Source organism: Sarcophilus harrisii, chromosome 1, assembly GCF_902635505.1.
Source record: "Sarcophilus harrisii chromosome 1, mSarHar1.11, whole genome shotgun sequence".
NCBI classification, from domain to species: Eukaryota; Metazoa; Chordata; class Mammalia; order Dasyuromorphia; family Dasyuridae; genus Sarcophilus; species Sarcophilus harrisii.
Window position 1 is genome coordinate 662,661,872 of NC_045426.1, and position 21,088 is coordinate 662,682,959.

At 40.5% G+C, this 21,088-nt stretch overlaps 1 protein-coding gene across 4 annotated transcripts in view; it reads right to left on the reverse strand.

Moving 5' to 3' along the window:
• The window catches only part of SBNO2 (strawberry notch homolog 2), a 193,958-nt gene that overhangs the window by 45,940 nt on the left and 126,930 nt on the right, over positions 1-21,088 (reverse strand). For all 4 annotated transcript variants that reach the window (XM_031948032.1, XM_031948036.1, XM_031948033.1 and 1 more), the window contains one exon: positions 4,950-5,096. In XM_031948032.1, the coding sequence (XP_031803892.1) occupies positions 4,950-5,096 (147 nt within the window). The remainder of the gene's footprint in view (positions 1-4,949; positions 5,097-21,088) is intronic.

Sequence of the window (21,088 nt, forward strand, 5' to 3'; positions counted from 1 at the left end):
TGCATGGCTTCAGTCATGTCTGACTCTTCATGACCCATTTTGGAGTTTTCAGGCAAAGATACTGGAGTGGTTTGCCCTTACCTTCTCCCAGCTCACTTTACAGATGAGGAAACTGAGGCACGGTGCAGTGACTTGCCCAGAGTCCCGCAGCCAGTGGTTTCCTGACTCTAAGCTTGGCACTGTACCACCCAACTGCCTTGATGTGAATTCAGAGGATGGGCTAATAGTCTGAGATAGTCTTGAGAGACTGAAGGACTGGAGACCAGGAGGACAGGAAAGAAGAGGCAAAAGGAATGACTGAACAATAGGAGGCTAGGGTCAGAGAGAAGGGCTTTGGAGGATCTGAAAGAGCTGCTAGCTGTCAAGAAACTTGGGCATTCCAAATGAATGGGGATTCCATCAGGGAGCTTCCCTCCCTCAAGCAGACACAGAGCGCCTCATCTTGCCTCTGCTCACAGCAGATTCCAAACTAGGTCCCCTATTCTCAAATCCAGCTCTGTCTGCTTTATTCAAAGTTTCCCTAAGAAACAGGAGCAAGAGGGGACAAGGGGCTGTTTGGAAGATTTCCTTTCTTTACTGAGTACAGCTTCTGGCACCCCATCAAGCCCCTAGAATGGGGATGAGGACAAGGTCCATGTCACATCCAAGAAGCAGCAGGGAGCCTGGCCTCTGGATGGTGCTGGGCAGCTTCCCCTTGTCCCAGCTCTTTCAATAACGGCTCAGAAGAAAGCTACAACGTGTGACTACTCTATGAGCTGCAGACAGCACAATCTATGTCTAGGAGACAGCACAGCACCATTTGGATGGGATTATGTCCAAGATCTGTTTCCCCTATCAAAAGAGGAGTATGTTAACACTTATAGCCATGAAGAAGACTGAAAGGATGAGACTCGGAACTGATGGAATTGGGTTTTCACAAACAAACAGAAATAGGCTCATTTGAATCAGGCAAGGATGTTAGGTGACATGGCTATTTGGCTATCAAATTCACTTATACAATCTCAGAGTAAAATAGGACTAAGGAGCTCCAAATCCTGCCTAATGTTGGAATATCTCTACAGCATCCCTGACAGGATCTCTTCAAGGGACACTCAGGAGCTTACCCTTTCACAAAGCACGCTTTACATTTTTAGATAGAAAGCTTTTTGAAAGTTGTTCCTCATATGGAGCGAATTAAGATTATAAAGCTTATGCAAAAAATTAAAGCTTTTGGGAACCCGGTAGGCTTTCCTCATTGTTGCCAGCTGAAGGTAAGGGCTTCAAAAGACAGAGTCAAATTTGGAATGTAGACAGCTGGTTAAGAAGATGGCATTTGACAGTGAAATTTAGGTTTTTTTAGTTGTTATGTCACAAAGAGAAGTAATTCTGAGGAGGGAGACAGAGAAAAAGGGGCGACCTGTTTAAATAGGTTAATGTGGACACATAGAAAGCAACTTAAAATTTAAGAAGATATGAATAGAAGATTCTGCCAATAATAGGGTATGACTGCAAAAGCACCATGGGGCCTGGTAAGAACAGCAGCAGAAACATTCAAGCTCAGAATAAGCTGAAGTTAGTGAAAGAAAATAAAAGTTTAAAAATGACTGAGTGAATAAAGCATTTATTAAACCTTTACCACCTCCAAAGAACTGTGCTTAGTGTTGGACATAGAAAAAGACAGTCCCTGAGCTCAGAGGAGCTTACATTCTAATGTTGAGGAGATCTGCTACCCATTGTAGAGGGGATGATAATAAAGTTTGATGGACAGAAGGCAGAATTGCTCAATTCCAATCTTACTTCTGCTTTTGTGTCAAGGAGAATAACTGATTGACTGGAAAGGTCAGAGCAGAAGTGGCTAATTGCGGACTGATCCCCGAGACCAGCAGGGAGGTAACTGCTTTAGGGCAGCCCAAGTCACCAGGTCTAGAGGAACAACATTCCTGGAGGCAGAAAAAAAAACAGCAGACGTGACTAACAAATTAGCCACCTGGGAAAGATCATGAAGAACAGGCAAGACTCCCCAGGACTGGCTACTGGCCAATGCTGCAGAAGGGCAGACACAGGCCTGAAGTAGGGACAAAGTCAGAGCTGTCCTAATGCCTTGAGCCTTTGAGAGAGAAGGGTCCCTTCTGAATCAGTGTTTTGAATCTAGGTCCACTGGCTTCAAATCAAATACCCTTTGGACTATATCATGCTACTACTAACTTCTGTCAGAGCTTAACGAACAAGTCTCTCTTCTCTAGAAGAGTCTGATCATGGTTCTCTCGTTTCATTTTCTCCTTTAGGGAAAACAAATTCAATTCTTTTAGTGAACCATGAATCATGATCAGGTTTGATGGAGATCCTCCTGAAAGGCAGGGCTTGGGGCTGAGCACAGTACTCCAGAATGGGGCCTGACTTTGGGAAGTGGGGCTATCATTGTTCTTGTCATGGACACTGGGCTTTTCTTTTCATTCCTACAGCTTAGGGCTAAAGAAAAGGGTGGCTCACTCTAGAGTCATCAACCCTATCAAAAGGCAGGAGAAATATGAGAAGTAAAGTATACACCCAAAAATCTCCTTCTCTCTTAAAAAAAGAAAAAACAAATAAACAATAAAAAACACCCATTACTGGAAGACTGAGTCATGATTACTGGAGCAGCTTACTGGAGGGAAAAAAAAAAACTTGTGGGTACTTTTTCTTTGTTTGTTTTAAATGCCATTTTATCTGACCATAAGGTTAAAGTGTGTGGCTCTCTGGGCCCTCACGTTAAATCAAGTGGCTCAAATTAGGATGATTTCTACGGATTGATTCCTTCTGGAATCTCTGGCTCCCTATAAGGCCCATTCCTGACTCCCACTCCCTCCTCTCTACCCATGCTTAGGAGTCAGTGCCTTCCCAGCTGCATATGAATTTCTTTACATTTCCATCATATATATTTTATTTTTATTTATTGTCAAAAATGTTATTTTGCCTCAGAAGAATATAAGTTTCTTGAGGACAAGCCCTATTTCATAGGTACCCCTGCATTCCTAGGGCCTAGTACAGTGCCTGACAAGATAGCATGTATTCAATAAATGCCTATTATTAGGAAAAAGGCTCGAGTTGGAAACCATCATTTTCATTTGATAGATATGGAAAACCTTGGAAGGTGTGTGGGGCACAGAGGTTGGGGAAGATTTGCCCAAGGTTATGAAATATAGTATTATACCTATTTTACAGACAAGAAAACAGATATAGAGGGTAAGGAACTTGCCTAGAAATTCTGCCAGGTAAAAACTAAGACTCAGGTTTTTTGACTTCATACTACAAAGTTAGCATACCATAGGTATAGGACTTGAACTCAGTTTTCCTCAGAGTTGAAGGCTTTCCCCAAACATGTCATGACTTCTTCTAATGCTTATTTCTGACCATACTTAAGAAAATCAGCCAATAATATAACAAAAAAGAAAAATGTTGGATGTTGGAAGGGATGGGGGGAAACTGGGACATTAATGAACTGTTGGTAGAGTTGTAAACTGATCCAACCATTCAGGAGAGCAATTTGGAACTATGTCCAAAGGGTTATTGTGAATACCCTCTGATCAATCCATTGCTAAGTCTGTATCCCAAAGAGATTATAAAAAAGGGGAAAAGACCCACACATACAAAAATATTTATAACAGCTCTTTTTGTGGGGCCTATGAATTTGAAATTGAAGGGATGCTTATCAATTGGGGAATAGCTAAATAAGCTGTGGTATAGGATTGTAATGAAATATTGTATGCTACAAGAAAGGACAAGCAGGATGATTTCAGAAAAAGCTGGAAAAGACTTATATCAACTGATGCATAATGAAAAGGACCAAGAGAATGTTGTCAAGAGTAACAGCAATATTGCTCAATAAAGAATTGTGAATGACTTAGCTTTTCTCAGCAAAGCAATGATCTAAGGCAATCCCAAAGGATTAATGATGAACCACATAATCTGTTTCCAGACAAAGAACTGACTGAGTACAGATTGAAGCATACAGTTTCCTTCTTTTCATCCTCCCTGCCTTGCTCTCCCTTGCTCCTTCCCTCTATCATACCCTCCCACCCTTGCCCCACCTCTGGTCTTTTTGTACAAAATGACTAATATGGAAATGGTTTACATAATTGCACATTTATAAGCTACATCTGATTGCTTACTGTCTCAGGAAGGGAGGAGAGGAATAGAGTTTGGAATTCAAAAATTGGGATGGGAAAAGGCAACCAATATCATCAGTCAACCTCAAATCTCCACATTTTCTAGGTTTCTCAAGAAAAGCTGAGTAGGTCTGACAAAAACCACAAATGCATTTGCAAAGAGATAAGATAGTCCTCTAAATAAGTAACTCAATTCCCCCTCAAGTCCCTAGTGTAGAAAGTGAACAACACAAAGTTACTCATCTGCAAAGGAAAATGGGGGAGAAGGTGAACAAGTGTGGAGCAAGTTTCCACACATCAGCAAGAAGTGATCACAATCAAGTTCTCAAGTGATCTTGGACAAGTAAACCCTTTCTCTGGGCCTCAGTTTCCTCATCTAATGAGGGGGTAGAATCAGATGATCTCAAAAATCTCTTCTTACTCCAAAAAAGTATAAACTTCTAAGTCATTTTGTTACAAAAAAAGATATGACCAAAATAACTATGTTCCATACAGGGAAAAGTGGGAAAGAAATTTGCATCAAGGAACAAATTGTGAAAAGGGTCATTAGACTGAGTCTGCACAGCTGTAGAAGCAGAATTTTTTCAGAGTTCCAAATCTACCCAACTGTACCACTACACAGCCCCCACTGTGTTCATAAAGAAGCCGTCAACGATGTTGACCAATGCCTTGCTGAAATCCATTCATGCTAGGTCCTCTATCATTTTATTCTTGTAATCTATCAGTCTGGTGATTGTCAGAAAAGAAAACCGGGCCCACGTGTCTGGCCTTATTTTACATGATCCCTTGTTAGTTCGCAGTGCTCACTCCCCACTGGCAACTGACCTCTTCTTGGTTTTGTGATGGAGTGTTCACATCCCAGAGAGTCTGGTTGAGGTTTTCAGCAGGCTGGAAATCTGTCGAGTCAGCGATATCCGAGAGGGAGCCAACAGGTGATGAGAAAAGGGAAGTGTCATCGAGGTATGAGGAATCCTGGAAAAAAAGACAAAAAAAGACTGTCTGGCATCAGAGTGGATCCGATAATCTGCATTCCACATGTGTGCACTTACATTTCACATCAGCCATTCAGTGGGCACCACAAGCACCAGAAAGCCTGGCATCACACTGTCTACCACAGGGCACACAGTTCTGCCCTTCGGAAATGTCAATCATGGATGAAGGGAAAGGACAAATATAAAGAAGGCAGTGCGGCTGTAGGTCTCTTTTGATGGGAAAGAGAGTGGAGAGAGAGTGGACCTTTTTGGCACAGGATCTCCTAATAAGGAAAATTAGTCTACCAATGCAAGATTTGGGCTATGAAACTTCCAGGTTTAGAGAGCCACAGTACTTGTCTTCCTTTGTCTAAGGCAAAGCTCATTAAATTGTGGGTTATGATTCCATATGGAGTTGCATAACTGAATATGGGGGTCATGAAAAATTTGGCACCAGTAAAAGGTATCCAAATATTCTTCCAAGACTTAATTTTTTATGTTAAAAATAAACAAGCACATCAATCTTATTAGTATGCAAATTTACTTTCACTTTAAAATAAATTACATGTATACCAAAGAATTTTTTAAATAAAATTTCTTTATGATTTATTATTAGTAAATTTTGACATATACTTCTTTTATATACTTATACACCTGGGGTCACATAAAAATTTCTCAGGTGAAAAGTGGTACCAAGTAGAAAAAGTTGGCTTGGAGCAATTTGAAGCAAAGACACTTGTGCAGATAGAACAAGTCAGAGGTGGGACTATGAGGCCCAAAGTCTCTCCACCATGCAATGAAGTCACTCAGGAGACGGATCTGTACTGAGGGAGAGAAAGAAAGGAAATCACCTATCCAGGGATAGATCAGTGATGGAAGGCTTCTGGGGACAGATGACTCTGAAGCCGAGTCTCAAAGACACTGATAAATAGATTCATGAGGTAGAGAAAAGGGAAATTCTACAGCAAAAGCAAAGAAATTAGAATAATAAGCAATCAACAAGCATTTATTAAGTGTGTACTATGTGTCAGGACAATTCTCTAGCACATTAACAACTGACAGCATGTTCTTCGCAACAATCCTAAGAGGTAAGGAGGAAGGGCAATATTCTCCCTCATTTCAGAAAAGCAAACTGATATTCGGAATTAGTAAATTCAGACAGCTAGGAAGGTGCTGAACCTGGCATTTGCACATGAGTCTCTGGACTAGACCAAGGCTCCTCCCACTACACATGATGATGGCATTTATATATAGCTTTTAAGTGTGCAAAGTACTTTACAAATTGTATCTGTTTTGATCTTTGCAACACATTAAGGGCCTATTATGTGCTAGATATATACAAGGGAGGCACAGAGGAGAGAACCATCTCTGCCTTTGAGGAGTTTTGAGGATGTATCTAATAAATAAGAAGCAGCATTTAGATGGCACTTGAGGGCTCTCAATGTGCTTTACATTTGACCTTTGATCTTCACAACCACCATGGGAAGTGCTATTATCCCCATTTTACACATGGGGAAACTGAAGCAGAAAGCAGGAACTGACCCAGGGCCACATGACTCATAAGTACCTGAGGCTGGATCTGAACTCAAGCCTCTCTGACTTCATGTTTGGAGCTCTGTGCGCCTAGACAGTGCAGAGGCCTACTGTGAATGTAAGTATATTTCAAAACGAGGCTGATAGGGATGGGGAAGGATGGTAGGCCTTGAATGCCAGGCTGAATTTATATTCAGTTTGGTGAGGAGTGCAGCAGGTTTGGAATGAAGATATAAAATGTAAGAGAGAATTGTTCTGGCAGCTGTGGGCAATCTGGTTGAGAGGCAGGGACAATTAGGAGAACACTGTGAATTCCTACTGTGGTGTTCTCTCTGTGACAGCCTGGGGGGCGCTGGTGGGATTATTCCCATTTTACACTTGAGGATGCAAAGACTCACAAATTTAAATGGCTTCTAAGGAAGGACTGTGTGGGCTGGTGTTGATGCAGCATGTCGGAAGGGGAGCAGGCTGAGCAAGGGAGAACAGCAAACAGTCGGTCTGAGATCCTGAGTTCATCGTGAACCAGACCCAAGAAAGCTCTCCCAGCGCGTGGAAGGGCCTGGGCCACCAAGCAGTTTGACAGCCATCCCCATCAGCTGTCTGCGATGGGCTAGACACTAGTACACCTACTGGTAACAAATCCACAGGATCCCTGCCCTCGTCCCAGCTGCTCTGGTTAGCCCCGGAGTCTCCAACACCAAAAAGGCTGGGGTGGGCTACACTGTTACCCTCCTTTCCACAGCCAAGAGAACTGGCTCCATGGCCTGTGGGACAAGGAGACTCGCCCAGCCACATCAGGAAGATTAAGAAGCAGGCCCTCTCCCCATCACAGCCCACTCTTCCATAAAGCTTTACACCACATGAGTAAGGGCACAGAAATCTCTCTATTTTGCAGATAGGCAAACAGACTCGGAGAGGTGACCTGCTTACGTCACTTCCAGAGCCAGGCCACAAAGCTAAGCTCTAGACTCTAGTTTCAGCTGCCCTGCCGCTGTTATCTCAGCCACTACAGGGTGGTTGGCCTGACCTGAGCTGTTGCCCAACTCAATGAGTAGCCCCGGGAAGAATGAGCTTGCCTTTCCTCTTGGTGTCTTACAGTAAAAACCCAGTTTCCCAGCAAACTCTAGCAGAAAAGGCCCATCACAGTGTTTCCTAGCCATCTGCCTTCAGCATAAAGTAATGACCAACCATGCCAGGGAAAGTGAGATTTTCAGTTCTCAGTAAGTGCTTGTCAATCAGAGCCCTGGACTCCAGTTGTGCAAATGTCCAGGGAGCTGGATGAATGTGTATCTTTAGAATTAGATGAGTTTCCCTTAAGCAATAGTTAAAAGCTCCAGCCAGCTGCTTGGAAAGGACGGGACACTCATCTGTTAGGGCCGTTAGGACAGAATGGTCCAGGAAGGTATCCTGAATGAAAGATGCTCCATCCCCAACCCCTACACAAATTTGGAGGGGACAAGTCAAAAGCCTACAAAGGTCAAAGAGTTTACATTCTAATGGGTAGGAGGGCTGCACAAAAACATGCACATCTATGAAGCGCGCAAGGAGCAGACGGAAAAGCCTCATGCAACAGTGACATCTGCCCTGGGTCTTAAGGAAGTCAAGGCATCTAAGAGGCTGAGGTGAGAGAGGTGAGAGAGAGGTGAGGAGAGAGAGGAGAGAGAGGGAGAATGTTCCAGACAAGGGAGAGCCAAGGCAGAGAGATGAGCAACAGAGAGAACTGGGTTGAAAAATAGCAAGTCCACCTGGCTGGAATGGCAGAGTGCACAGAAAGGCACTTTAGAGCTGGGTCCCTCAAATGGCCCCACCAGCTCTCATATGTTTACAATATCTAAAAGGTAACTTCTTAAGTGGAGAAAACGGACCCTGGGCCTACAAAGCCACCTTCTTGATGGGATGGGATTGGATGGGATGGACTCTGCAGGAGGGTCTCCTTAACCTCCAAGTGTCTCTATCACAAGTCCAGAGCCCTCTCACCAGAGCTCCAACCAGTAGGATTATAGGATGAAGAGCTGGCAGAGAACTTAAGAGACCTTCTAGTCCATGGCATCACTTTTGCAGGGGAAGAGACAATCACCCAGTGAAGGAGGAAGGAGCTGGGCCAGAATCCAAACCCCACCTTGCTGATTCTAGATTCTGGGTTCTCATACTATCCCATGACGGACTCAGCTTAAATCAATTTGAACACGACCTTTACTAAATACCTCCTCTGAAGGGGAAGCTTGGAGAGAGGCAGGGTCATGGGGGTGTGGGGGTGGGAAGAGTCAGGATGATATGGATTCATCTTTGCCTCTGACATCCTGACTGTGTGACTCTGGGTCAATTAGTTCATCTCTCTGTGCCTCAGGCAACTTTCAGAATATAAATTTTGAAATTGCCCATCATCTCCATCAGCAGAGGAAGTTTCCATCTTGAGAAAATCTCAGCTCGGAGCCTTGCTCCCCCAAAATACCTTGAGGAGCTTACAATTAAAAAGAGGGGGAAACCATAGTTACACAGAGGACAAAGGAATGACCAGACAGAGGTTATCAAAAGGATTTTTTATAAAAAGCTTTAACACTGCTTTTTATTTTTCTATCAGACACTTGGGGATCTACTCAGTGAGTTTTCCCTTCTAAAAAAGGAGAGAGGTACATTATTTCCTTGTCTTACCTTCCTCTTTCCTCCACCCAAAGAGCTATCACTAATAAAAACAAAATTAAAAAGGAAAAAAAATTTCAGCAAAACTAACCAACATATCAACAAAACCTGACATTGTATGTAATGATCCTTCATTCATAATCCCTTATTTCTACAAAGATGAGAAAAGAATACATTTTATAAATTCTAAAGAGAAACAGAATTACAATGGGCTACTTTTGCTGGATGGAAGGACTCAGTTGGGGAGGAAAGATGGCTAAGTGTAAAGTATGGGGCCATTGGCAGTAAGTAGCAGATTCTCCATTGGGGTGTTCCATGGATTCAGTGGGAAAGGATCAAGAGGTTGGCACGTAGGTCTTGGAAAAGGGAGATAGGAGGTTCTAAGAACTAAAACATGAACACTGATTTTAAAGAGAGCCAATCTTAGAAACTGAGTCACACATTTCCAGGGAGTTTCTCTCTACTACTGAGACTAGACTTAAAAAAAAAAAAAAAAAAAAAAAAAAAGCCAAACAATCCCAATTGTGAGATCTTTCTCAATTTAGTCTCTGACTCTCATCAGTGGCCTTGTCATGGGTGTGGACTGCTCCCCTCCCCTGGGCTTTTTCTCATTCTCCCCATAGGCGTCTTCTCCTTCAACTTGCCCCCACAATAGCAACCAGTTCTTTAACTCAGGGTTCTAGGTCACTCTGGTAGATGACTATTCTCCTCCTACTCTATACTGTAGTTTCTAGGGTGTTTCCCATTCAACAACTCAGTGGGTGACTAGATTCTTTAAAACAGATTTAAAAATTTACCTTTCCCACAGAAAAATCCCTTATGACAAATAACTTTTTAAGGGTGAGAAGAGAAGGTAAAGGGAAGAGGACAACAAAAATGTGGCAAAACTGATCAATACTTTGGGGGAAAAAACCAAATCTGATATTCTATGCAGTGTTCCACACCTGTAGATCTCCCACTTCTGCTGAAGAGGGGGAGGGGCCCAGGCGTCTCCTCACATCTCTTCCTTGGGGTCAACTTTGCTTTTCATAATTCTACAACACTGTTTTTAGATTGTTTTACATTGATGTGACCACTCTATATTTTTTCCTTGGCTCTGCTTACTTCACACTGCATTAGAACGTGTTGGGTTTTTAATGCTACATTCATTATATTTGCCATTTCTTACACAGCACAATCAGAAGACCCAAGGTTTACACCTAGGCCCAGAAACTTCCTACTTAGGTGATTATGGGCAAGTCACCTTGCCTCTGTTTGCCCCAGTTTCCTCAAATGGGGATAATAATAGTACTTTACCTCCCAGGGTTGTTGTAAGGATCAGAAGAGATAATATTTGTAAAGAGCTTAGGGTAATCTATCAATCTATCTATTATTATTATTACTACTACTTTACATTCATGAAACATAGTTCCAATCAAGAGGCATTTACTTTGTTTCCAAGTCTTTGCTACCACACAAAGGGCTGCTCTAAATATCTTGGTGTATGTGGGGACCTTTTAGCACTGGCCTCCCTGGGATATGTGGGCAGCAGAAGAACTTTGAGTTAAAGTTTTTAGTCACCTTATTTGCAAACTGAAAGTACTTCTGAAGAGTTGTATATGGAGGCTCCCCAGGGTACCAGGGCCCCTCACAGCTCTGACCTGCTGGACCCTGAAGTCCTTTTGTTCCCTCAGGAATGGCTGTTGATGGGCACAGAATCGGTATCAGATGGGTAGCTCTGGGGCGATGCAGTTACTCCCCTGCTAAGCTGGGCATCCCCACGTCCCCTCTGTGGAGCAAAACTGTAGCAATAGGAAAGGTACATCCCCCAGGAATTCAGAGTTGAAGGGGACACTACAACTCAGCTTAGAACTTTCTCATTTTTCAGAAATTGAAAAAAGAAGCTTTAAGGGGAGGAAAGCCACCCAACACCATGCTGGTCGGCGGCAGTCAGGCTGAATGCCCCAGGCTAGGAAGCTTTCTTGGTGTCATGCCTCAGTGCAATGATTTAATCTTCTCTCAATCCCAAGAATCCTCTGAGAAATCCACTTTTATTCAAATAATTTCTGAACTGGAAGAGCTAGTTAATCCAAACCCTGCTCAAAGCAAGACTTTCCTCTAAAAGACACCATACTAGTAGTCATCCAACCTCCATCGGAAGACAGCCAGTGGTGGGGAGCTCATTCCTGGAATCTCCCATTTCTGTCAGAGAAGGAACTGAAAATAATGTCACTAATAATAAGAGCTAACTTCCAGATGCTGATTGTTAATGTTTTCATAGTATATACAATATACCATTAGACCTCATAAGAATCTCATAACTTTCTGAATTAAGTTCTACGGACATCCCCAGTTGCAAATACAAAAGTGAGTCAGGAAAAGGAAGTCTTTCAGGCCTGATCACTTAGTTTAATAAAGGAGTTGGGAATAGGATTAAAACGCAGAACTTTACTAATTTTTAATCCAGCTTCTTTATACTATACCATGTTGACGCCATCAAGAACAAAACTACCAAAAGGTAGATGGATGGCTTTTTCCAGGCTGCAAAGAACATCTCTTTGGACCCACACAAAGCCTTCCCAAGGATGGTGCTGCCCATGCCAGGACAGATGAACAGTCCCCTCCAGCAAGCATTCTGCATAGCTCATGGGAAGCAAAGGGGAGAAGCAGAAAGAGGCCAAGGTCTCAGGGAGGTGGGATTCCAGAAGCATCATGCTCTTTAAAAAGGAAATGAAAGGTCAGGATTTGCAACTGGCAACTTTGCCTATTTTCCACAAGGAGGCTGATAATGTGAGAGGCACTAGGGCAGTTTTCAAAAAATCATTCAATAAGCAGGAGCAACTATGTGGCACAGTGGATAGCGCACCAGCCCTGAAGTCGGGAGGACACGAGTTCAAATGTGACCTCAGACACTTAAGGCATCCTAGCTAATGTGAACCCTGGCTAAGTCACTTAACCCCAATTGCCTCAGCATAAAGCAATAATAATAATAATAATTCAATAAGTACAAATTGGGAAGCACTATAATACAGTGTAATAGGGTAAGAGGTACCTGGCATGAGGGGCAAGAAATTTTCTGGAGGAGAGACCAAGCCAAGAGAAAATGGAGATTTACCTGCACAATGAAACCCCACAGTCAGAAGATCCTAGTTCTAGAGCTGACTCTGCCTCTTACTGGCCTTCCCATAAAATAATACTGGAATATTTCCCAGGGCTGTGATATTCCAATGAAACAGGTCTGTAAGAGCACCATACAAATGAAAGTTACTATTATAATAAATAAGATAGCTAGGTGTTACAAGGATAGAGAGCTAGATTTGGAATCAGGAAGACTTGAGTTGAATCCAGCCTCAGACACTTACTAGCTCTTTGAGCCTGGGCAAAACATTTCACCTTGTTTGCCTCAGTTTCCTCATATGTAAAATGAGCTAGAGAAGGAAATGGCAAATGATCCAGTTTCAGAACCAAGAAAACTCCAAATGGGTTAGGAAGAGTGAGACAAAATTAAAATGACCGAACAACACTGTAATAACTATTCACCAAACCTAAAACACCAAAAGAACACAAAAAGTTCTCCTCATAACAACACTTTTCACAAATAGTGCAAGGATCATTTTTACCACTTCAAAGATAGGAAACTGAGGCTGAATGAAGTGAAAAGGTTTGTTTAGGGACAAATAGCTAGTAAGCAGCAGAATTGGCAGCAAGTCTCAAGTGGTTCATTCTGATTTGAGGAAGAGAATATAACTGAAGCCATCCCAAAGATCAGCTCTTCTAATGATGCAGAATGATTGGATCAAGCCTCTTACCTCAGGAGAATCAGAGGAATCATTAGACAGATATGTATCTGTGAGCCCTGATATCAAAACAATTCTTACAAGCCATGGGTTTAGTTTTCTATGATTTGTGAATGAGGTACAAAGAGACCGCTTACCATTCACTGATCTCAAAGAGACAAGAATATCCTTTGTCTATCTCTATAGAAAACCACTCAGGCCCTAACATCTACCAGAGATCTGCTGATTGGACTAATGTTTAGAATGAACCAACTAAAAGACATCTGAAGTCAAGGCAGTAAAGTAGAACTGACCATGTCTCCTTTTCCATTAAATTGGTTTGTTTGTCTTCAATAAACCCTATATTCAGAACAACTAAGTATGAATTTTGGCTTATGTTCCTAACAATTGCAAATATTTAATCTGCATACCTATATCAAGTACAAATCTTTTTCTTATGAATTTTTTTATTAAAGCTTTTTATTTTCAAAACACATGCATAGATAATTTTCAACACTGACCTTTGCAAAACCTTATCAAGTACAATTTTTAAAAATCATAATAACTCACATTTATACAATGTTTCCACATCTACAAACACAGATAGACCATAATAGTGCAAGAGAGTACTGTATGTTCGCTGGAATTAAGATTTCATAGGATGTCCATAGTTTTTAGAGAGAAAAAATGTCGTGAAGTTGTACAGACAAAAGATGTGTTGCACACTTGGATGAGAACTCCCAAAATGATAAGATCACAGAATCATTTGAGCATGGTGGGAAAAGAATGTTGACCTGGAAGTCAAGAGGACAGGTGGAACCCACTTTGCCTTCCCTAACCCACTCTGCATGGTGCAATAGCAACCTGGGTTTGTTCTTTATTCTCCAACTAGACTGAGCTTCAAGGAGGTGGAGACTAATTTTAGCTCACTTTAAATAGCTCTCAGGGACTCAGACAGAAGTCTGTACATAGTTAAGTGCCTAGTAAAACTTGGCTAATTCGTTTAAAGACCAGCTCTAATAAAAACTAGTTATGCAAGAATAGGCAAGTAACTTGACCTCTCTGAGTCTGTCTTTTCATCTGGAAAATAAGGGCAATAATACCCTGTAGCTACTGACCTCAGAGAATTATTGAGCAAAGTGCTTTGTAAACTTTAAAGTGTTACAGAAATGGAAATAAAGTTGTTATATTCCCCACAGAGCCCAGACCCACACAACAGATGATTAGGAAATGGTAGTCCAATGAATGCATGGACATATTCACCACATTTCCGATCAACAACAAGGATCTGGGTAAGACCAAGCTTTTATCTCAACTCCTTCCTTTGGATAGTAGAATTAAAGAACATTAGAGTAGCCAAAAACCAGATATAAAGTAAGGGCTTACTTACTGAGAAATGACTAAATAAACTGTGATGCAGGAATGTAATGCAATATTATAACACTGTCAGAAGTAACAAATAACAAAGAATTCTGAAAAGAAAGGGAAAACTTGAGCTGATGCAAAACAAAGTAAGAAGAACCAGGAAAACAGTAAACACAAGAGCTCCAATAATGTAAATACCAATAACACTATCCTTTCTACCTTCCTCTCTCAGCCTCCCTCCCCCCCAATTTCATGAAAATGGACTTGTGATACTGACGATAATTAATAAACATTATTAAATGCTACTACTTAGCCTAATGTCACCAGGCTTAATGAAGCCTTAGTGAAGACGTGAGAAAATGCACTTCCAGCCCCTCTCTGCAAAGAGAAGGGGTATACTATATATATTTTTAGACATAGTGAACAGTTGGCTGGTTTTGCTGAACTCTTTTTTCTCCCATTTTAAACTTTGTTTGGTTTGCTGGGTAGGGGAAAAGGAAGAGGTATATTCCCAAATGAAAATAAACAAAAACTGGAACTCTAAAAAAAACCCAAGAATACTAGAATTTCTATATATACTTCAAAGATCTGTGACGATGTCATTCAGGTACTACAACTAGGGTATAATCAGTCAAAAAGTATTTCTCCAAGGGTTCTATGCCAAGCTTTGGATGAGAGACATATAGTTCAGCAGCAGACCCATAACCTAAATTTGTCCAGTTTGGCAGAATCTTGTTCTTCTGCCACAGGCTCTGAGACTCTAGGGCTACCTCCACAACACTGCAGTGGAGGGGAAAAGGCTTACCTCACAGAGACTGTAGAGCCAACTTCTCCCTCCTTTTGCAGAAGGGGAAACTAAGGCTCACAGAAAAGAGGAGGCTCCAAGGTCACCCAGTAACACTGTGGTGGTGCCAGGACTAGAACACAGATCTCCCCACTGGGTCTCTAGGGCCCCCTTGGTACCAGGCTATAATTTCCTGGATTCTATCTCTGGGGGAAGCTGAGCAACTTAATTAAGAGACTAGACAGACGCAGACAATCAAATACTGTAGCATTTACCCAGTTAGTGTTGGGTTAATCGCTCCCTACAGGGAAAGCTCTGTCCAGTTAGGCTAAAAGTGTCTCAAGTGACAGGGCTGGTTCTATTTAAAAATCCCAGTGCAATCTCATAAAACAGTGAGAAATGAGACAAAGGTCAAGTTACCAAGGAAAGGGGCCCTCTGGGACAGACCCTGAATGAATAATGGGTCTAAAAGCCCCTGTTCTCACTTCCCCCAGCTCACTTATTAACCTATCTGGAGACTGAGCATTTCTTCTCATTTTAAATGATGGAGCTGGGTGGAAATAGCAATGAATTCGTAAGGGTGGCAGAGTACCAAGAATACTGGTCTGTGACTTGGGGAAGCTGGGGCTGACTCCTTGGCACTGCTATTTATCATTGGGTCATCTCAGGAAAGCTATGTCCCATCCTTAAGCCTTTGTTTGTTCATCTTTAAAATTAAAGGGTCAGATCAGATAACGACTAAGATCCCTTTCTTAATTATGATCTTAAGAATACTAATTTTGTCACTTTACTGATCTTGGGCAAGTTACTCTCCAATTCTGTGATTTGTAAAACAGAGATTATAGTCCCTCCCCCCGTTTCACAGAGAAAAGGTGAGGATTAAATAATAACAATTAAGCACTTTGGAAGGCCAGGTGCTAGAGAAATGTCAGCTATTATTAACAATCCAGAGATTTTTGCTTTCTTATCTGAGAAAGGTCATGAAAAGACTAAGTAGGAGCAGAAATGATCAGAATGGAAGGAATATGATATGCCCACATAAGACTGACATTTCAACTAATCAACCAATATACATTTATTAAGAGCCTGCTATATGGCAGATACCGTACCAGGCACTGGGGATATAGTGAAAAAAATGAAACAGTCCTTTGCCCTCGAGGAGCTTGCAGTCAATAATTATAACTATCACTTATTTAGATAGTTTTCTAAGATTTGCAAAGTGCTGTATAAATCTCACATTTAATCCTCATGACAACCTTAGGAAATAGGTACTTTTATTATCCCCATTTTATAAATGAGGACACTGAGGCAGCCCATGGTAAAATGACTTGTTCAGGGTCACACAGTTATCTGTGTCTATCCACTGCACTAACAAGCTGCCTCATATTGTAATCAGGATAGAGGTTTCCTAGAAAAGGTAGAGCTTGGGATGAAGTTTAAAGGATTTGAGGGATTTTGAGAATCAAAGAAGAGGATAGGCACAGAGAAGGGAGATGGGGTATCTTGTGTGTGAGGAACAGCAAAAAACTCAGTCGGACTGAACAGTAATGTGTACAGACCTGGAAAAGACATGGTAACAATAGCAGCACTTCAGGAACAATCTCATGGGTGGCAGCTATGGAAGATGGATTGGGGTGGGGGAAACTGATTCCTTTTTATCAGAAAGGTAAAGGATTGTCCTTGACTTACAAGATCAGAATGAAGGGAGTGTGTTACACGAGGCTAAAAAAAAGACCAAAAAAAACATATTTTATAGGATTGTCCACGCCAGATGGGAAAATCCTAAACCTCAACTAAAGATGATGATTAGGAACCCAAGGTATATTTAGAGAGGAGATGTGAGGGTTCAGAATGATTTGATTCCATTTAAATAATATATATGTACGTGTGTGTAAAGTACCTACTATAAATACTTGTTAAAAAGGATACCACTAAGCCATGGTAAGTAGTTTAAAGATACAAGGCACAAGTACACAAGAGTACTCTATGGCATTATGGAAAGAACCTTAGAATCATGAACTAAAAGTAGAGCTGGCTCCAAAAGTTTTGACTTTGAAAAAGAAAACTGCTCTTTGTTCTCAGTTTCCTCATGTATAAAATTAGGGAACTGGACCATAATCTTTGCCAATTTTGACAATGTGTGATGCTAGATGCCTCTGTCCTGAGGAGATCATCTACTGTTTATCCATATGATGTGGTTTCTTATGTGATGCACCGCCCCTAAGAGAGATCCTTGGCCTCATATAGGTCAATCTTCAATTCAAAAGAGATTAGGAAAGATGTTTGGTGTCTATTTTGGGGATTGGTGTTGTACAAAACTCTATAGGCACTTGAGGAAAACGGTATACTCGTTTAGATTCTGAGATTCTATGCTCTTTTAAATGGAGGGACTGAACATATTAGGAAGTCAGGAATCCATCAAAGTACTCTTTAACGTTACTTCCAGCTCCAGTAATGGATAACTCTAGGACTTGGTCACAGAATTATGTAAAGCACTTTATAAATCTTAAAAGTACTATTCCCTCAGATTCAACCCAACTCAACAAACATTTTAAAAATAAAATGTTATCTTTATGTAACCTATATTTCCAAATGTACCCCTCCCTACCCCACAGTCAATGAGTCATTCTTTATAACAAAAAATTTTAAAGTGTGTGGGGGGGGGGGGACACCTAGTTTTGCAAAACCAACAAACATGCACAAAAGTCTGACATTATTTAGTCAATATTCCACACACAATAGTTCTCCACCTTTGCCAAGAGGAACAAAGATGCCTTTTCATACTTCCAGTGGGTCAAGCTTTATCATTATAATTTCAAAACATCCAGTTTCTATTACAACAGCAACATTTATTATGGTATGAATTTTATGAATTCACTATATTGCAGTGTGTAAGATGTTGGTCTAAAGCAAATACCTCTCAAGCTGTTCTTCAGTTTTCCTAGAAATTCTTGTAAAAATTCTTCCCTCAAGAAATTATTGTTTTGGGGCTTATCAAACACTATGGCAATTGTGGCTGATGTACTTCACACCTAGTCTGCTTTGCTGATTTCCTTTTCTGCTTTTTAGACTTTATTTTTACATATTTTTATAATTTCCCTTGAGATTCTAGACTTTTTGTTCTTCCAAATATAATTTTAGAAATGAAATCTCATTCTATAATTAGATAGTATTCCTGGTTACTCTGACTTAAAGCGCTAAATCTTTAAAATGATTTAGGTAGTATTGTCATTTGTAGCATATTCATGCATCACAGCCATGAGCAATGAATACTGTTCCATTTTTGATATCTGTAAAGAATATTTTGTCATTGTATTGTTTTGAAATTACTTTCCTATATTAGCTTCCCAAGATCTTATACATTCTATAGCCATTTTTAACCTTTTAAGAACTCATTTTGATTTTTAAAAATTCCTTCCTAGGTTTGTTGCTGCTATAGAGAAATGCTTCAACAAGCAATTATTGAGTGCATACTGTAGTAGGAAAAGAAAAAAAAATTAAAAATAAAAGTCTGTCTTCAAGGAGCTTCCATTTTCTTCTCATATAAATTATTAATGTTTAGATATATACTCCCCCCCATTTATTTATTTTTAGCCTTTTTTTTTTAAAAATTACAAATTCTTTCCTTCCCTTCAGTCTCTTTCCCACCCACTGAGAAGGCAATATGATATCAATTATATATATATATATATATATATATATGAAATCACATAAAACATTTCCATATTAGCCATAAATATGGTATATTTTTCATATACTAAATATAAAGTATATTTATAAAGTGTATTTTTAATAAATCTAAGATTTATTGCCTTACCATCTACTGAGCAAAAACAAACCTACTAAGCTCAGATTCCAACATACTACAAACAAATAATTTGTTAAACTCCCAGCTTACTCAGTGCCATGTGAGTTATGATTACTATTAAACCTGATCTCTTTGCACAAATGAAATCCATTGTGTCTCAGAAGACTCATAGATTCTATGAGGTCTACAATACCAGAAGAATGACTCAGTTCAACAGTGACAGGGAAAGAAAAGGACTATCCTAATCTCACCTCTCTCATTCCTAACATGGTGCAATGATACCCACCATCAATTCAGAACATATCTACTTATTCACTGACAGTGTTATAAGATGAGAATTTTATAAGTTTCAGAAATGCATCAGTACTGGCAGCTTAGTCACTCACTCATACAAATGACTTCTACTACTATAGTTCTTTAAGGCTTACAAAGCACTTTGTTCAAACTTGCTTTGTAAGGGCAGACTGTCAACCAGTCAATATTTATTATGTGCCTAGTATGCGACAGGCATTGTGCTAAGTGCTCTACAAGTCAGGTCAAGCATTATTATTCTTAATTAGGAGAAGAGGCCATAAGACATGTGCCTTGCCAAGTAAGAGACAGTCTGATAATAGTTAATGCCTAAGTCAGGAATATAACCCAGATCTCCTGTAAGAGGAAGCATGATAATAGAAAGAGCACTGATACTAGAATCAGAGAACCTTGGTTCACATGAACCCCTGACTTTTATATAAGTGAGAACTTAGGCAAGTGACTTCAATTCTCTGGGTATCAATCAGATGCCTCATTCATAAAAATAAGGTCCCCTCTAGCTCTACATCAATGATTCTTTTTTCTTCCCTACCCGAGGCTGCCTCTTAATAACAGGGTACTTTTTGGTAAGAAGGGATTTCATCTCATTTGATCCTCACAATGCCCTTGGGAAGTAGTAACATAGTTCTTCACATTCTCATCTTGCAGATGAGGATAATGAGGTTTGAAGAAGGAAGGCATCTACTCAGACTTACAGACCTTGTAAGTAAGTGATGGGCCCAGGCTTGGATCTAATGTCTCTCGGCTCTAAGTTCAGGCCTCTATGATACTACAGAGCTAAAAGTCTTTTCTAGCTCTAAGATCTAATCATTCCACCCCCTATTAGAGATATCAACAATTAACAAACAACTAGCAAGGAAATCTGCTTGAGGGAGGAAGAATGCCTCTGCCTGTAACACCAAGGTAGTATAGGAGAAAGTTTCTTGGCATTTGGACCTTAATAAGTAAGACCCAAATTTGGGTTCTGACACCCAGCCACAAAGAAAGGCAACACAGTGTAAGGTGTCGACTCACCTGGATTCTAATTCTAATATTGCTCCATATTCCCTACAATGTGACTTCAGACAATTCATTTTAGTTTTCTGGGCTTCAGTTATTCCTCTATGAAAGGAGAGGGCTAGATTATATGACCACTTCAAGGTGCTATCTAAATTTTTAAAATAATAACTAAACCCTATGATGGATGCCATAACCTACCTGAGTCTCAATTTTAATAAAATAAGGATAACAAATCTCATGAGACCTCCCTGACTTCAGGGCACTGAGACAGAAATACTTTATTAAAGTGCTCCAGAAATATGGATTAATATTATTTCTTTTGGAAAAAAAAAATACAAGGAACAAAAGGTGAAGTTTTGTGTGTTTCTGGCACAGAGATTTGATGCCAAGATCATTTTTCTTCCAAAGTGCAGCTGCTGAAGCTATTTCAGTTTTTCCAAACTAAGCAACATGTTATTCAAAAATAGCATGTGAAAATAAAGAAACATTAAATGTGGAAAGTTTGCACCCTGAAACAAGAAACATTCTTTGGAAAGACGGGGGAAGAAAAGGAGCTGAGATTTCTAACCCACAGTGAGAACTGAGGTAGTTAAATCAACCAATGAACCAACAGGGATTTTCTGAGGTCTACTATGTGCCTAGGCTTGGGGGGGAGGGGAGGAAGATAAAGAAGAATATCTTCTGTCTAATGCAGTCTAACAGCTTAGTAGCTGGAAATCTAAGAGGAGACTGTAGCAAATTCATATTATTCTAAGGTTCAGAGAAGCACCAAGAACTTCCTGAATCCAAGTGCTAAT